This window comes from Sardina pilchardus, chromosome 17 (genome assembly GCF_963854185.1).
Source record: "Sardina pilchardus chromosome 17, fSarPil1.1, whole genome shotgun sequence".
NCBI classification, from domain to species: Eukaryota; Metazoa; Chordata; class Actinopteri; order Clupeiformes; family Clupeidae; genus Sardina; species Sardina pilchardus.
Genome location: NC_085010.1, coordinates 32764836 through 32767335, shown reverse-complemented (window position 1 = coordinate 32767335; position 2500 = coordinate 32764836). Strand labels below are relative to the sequence as shown.

At 46.3% G+C, this 2500-nt stretch overlaps 2 protein-coding genes across 2 annotated transcripts in view; one reads left to right on the top strand and one right to left on the bottom strand.

Annotated features, from left to right (window-relative positions):
- The window catches only part of ccdc146 (coiled-coil domain containing 146), a 65208-nt gene that overhangs the window by 10419 nt on the left and 52289 nt on the right, over positions 1–2500 (top strand). The gene's annotated exons all lie outside the window — the stretch shown is intronic.
- The window catches only part of fgl2a (fibrinogen-like 2a), a 10329-nt gene that overhangs the window by 6560 nt on the left and 1269 nt on the right, over positions 1–2500 (bottom strand). The window contains exon 2 of the mRNA XM_062518791.1: positions 2292–2500. This exon is cut by the window's right edge and continues 335 nt beyond it. Coding sequence (XP_062374775.1) covers positions 2292–2500 — 209 coding nt within the window. The remainder of the gene's footprint in view (positions 1–2291) is intronic.

The following is a 2500-nucleotide window of genomic DNA, read 5'->3' as shown; positions in this document are numbered from 1 at the left end:
GAGGTCGGGGGTCAGATGTATTAGAGAGTAGAGGTCGGGGGTCAGGTGTAGTAGTAGAGGTCAGGTGTAATAGAGGTCGGGGGTCAGATGTAGTAGAGAGTAGAGGTCGGGGGTCAGATGTAGTAGAGAGTAGAGGTCGGGGGTCAGGTGTAGTAGTAGAGGTCAGGTGTAATAGAGGTCGGGGGTCAGATGTAGTAGAGAGTAGAGGTCGGGGGTCAGGTGTAGTAGTAGAGGTCAGGTGTAATTGAGGTCGGGGGTCAGATGTAGTAGAGAGTAGAGGTCGGGGGTCAGGTGTAGTAGTAGAGGTCAGGGGTCAGGTGTAGTAGTAGAGGTCAGGGGTCAGATGTAGTAGAGGTCGGGGGTCAGGTGTAGTAGAGAGCAATAATGTGCAGCAGTGAGTGCAGCAGCTGGTTATATTGGGGGATACCTGACGACCCGGCCTGACTCCAGCCGTGTGTGTGTGTGCTCTCTTCTGGCCCTTGTGTGTGTGTGTGTGTGTGTGTGTGTGTGTGTGTGTGTGTGTGTGTGTGTGTGTGTGTGTGTGCGCGTGAGGGCCCAAGCGTCCAGCCCAGTCACGAGGTTTCAATTGAGCAGCACGGACGACAGCTGACCCTCTCATCTGGCCCTGGTGTGTGTGTGTGTGTGTGTGTGTGTGTGTGTGTGTGTGGATGGGAGGGGATTTCTCCTCCTTTTACCAAGAGTAAGAGTGACACTATTGGTACACTTGTGTCATGTTCATTTTCAGATTTAACTTCCACTTTTTGATAGATAAAACTGACTTGTCTTTCCACCACACATACACACACACACACACACACACACACACACACACACACACAAACACGTCTTTCCACCACACACACACACACACACACACACACACATCTTTCCAGCACGCATACACACATCTTTCAACCACACACACACACACACGTCTTTTCTAAAACTGATCTGGACTAAAAACTCTGATCATTTCATAGGTTTCCATTTAACAAAGGTCATGCAAATACTAAAGAATACATCACAGTAAGATATTCAACATGGGGCAGTGGGTATACTGAAAGAGCAGTAAGTGTACAGCAGTAAGTACACTGATAGAGCAGTAAGTACACTGATAAAGCAGTAAGTGCACAGCACTAAGTATACTGAAAGAGCAGTAAGTGTACAGCACTAAGTATACTGAAAGAGCAGTAAGTGTGCAGCAGTAAGTACACTGATAGAGCAGTACGTACTGATAGAGCAGTAAGTATACTGATAGAGCAGTAAGTACACTGATAGAGCAGTAAGTACACTGAGAGCAGTAAGTACACTGATAGAGCAGTAAGTACACTGATAGAGCAGTAAGTATACTGAGAGCAGTAAGTACACTGATAGAGCAGTAAGTACACTGATAGAGCAGTAAGTATACTGTGAGCAGTAAGTACACTGATAGAGCAGTAAGTACACTGATAGAGCAGTAAGTATACTGTGAGCAGTAAGTACACTGATAGAGCAGTACGTATACTGAGAGCAGTAAGTATACTGATAGAGCAGTATGTACACTGATAGAGCAGTAAGTATACTGAGAGCAGTAAGGACACTGATAGAGCAGTAAGTATACTGAGAGCAGTAAGTGCACAGCAGTAAGTACACTGATAAAGCAGTAAGGACACTGATAGAGCAGTAAGTATACTGATAGAGCAGTAAGGACACTGATAGAGCAGTAAGTATACTGATAGAGCAGTAAGGACACTGATAGAGCAGTAAGTATACTGATAGAGCAGTAAGTATACTGATAGAGCAGTAAGGACACTGATATAGCAGTAAGTATACTGATAGAGCAATAAGTATACTGATAGAGCAGTAAGTACACTGATAGAGCAGTAAGTATACTGATAGAGCAGTCAGGACACAATAAGAGCAGTAAGTATACTGATAGAGCAGTAAGTATACTGATAGAGCAGTAGAGCAGTAAGTATACTGATAGAGCAATAAGTATACTGATAGAGCAGTAAGTACACTGATAGAGCAGTAAGTATACTGAGAGCAGTAAGTACACTAATAGAGCAGTAAGTACACTGATAAAGCAGTCAGGACACAATAAGAGCAGTAAGTATTCTGATAGAGCAGTAAGTATACTAATAGAGCAGTAAGGACACTGATAGAGCAGTAAGTACACTGATAGAGCAGTAAGGACACTGATAGAGCAGTACATATACTGATAGAGCAGTAAGTATACTGAGAGCAGTAAGTATACAGTAAGAGCAGTAAGAGCAGTATTTCTCCAGTAGGCGCAGTAAGGCTGTACTCACACTGGGGGGCGCTGTGTGCGGGGCAGTGTGTGGAGCAGTTGCGGGGGCTGTTGGCCTCCATGAAGCGGCCGCTCTGCTCACTCAGCTGCCCCACCTGCCCCTGCAGCACTCCGATCTGCACGCGGGCGTTCCGCAGACTCGCCGTCACGCGGCCCAGCTTCTGCTGCATCTCCGCCAGCGTTAGCGTCGCCGCGTCTCCCGCCGCCGTC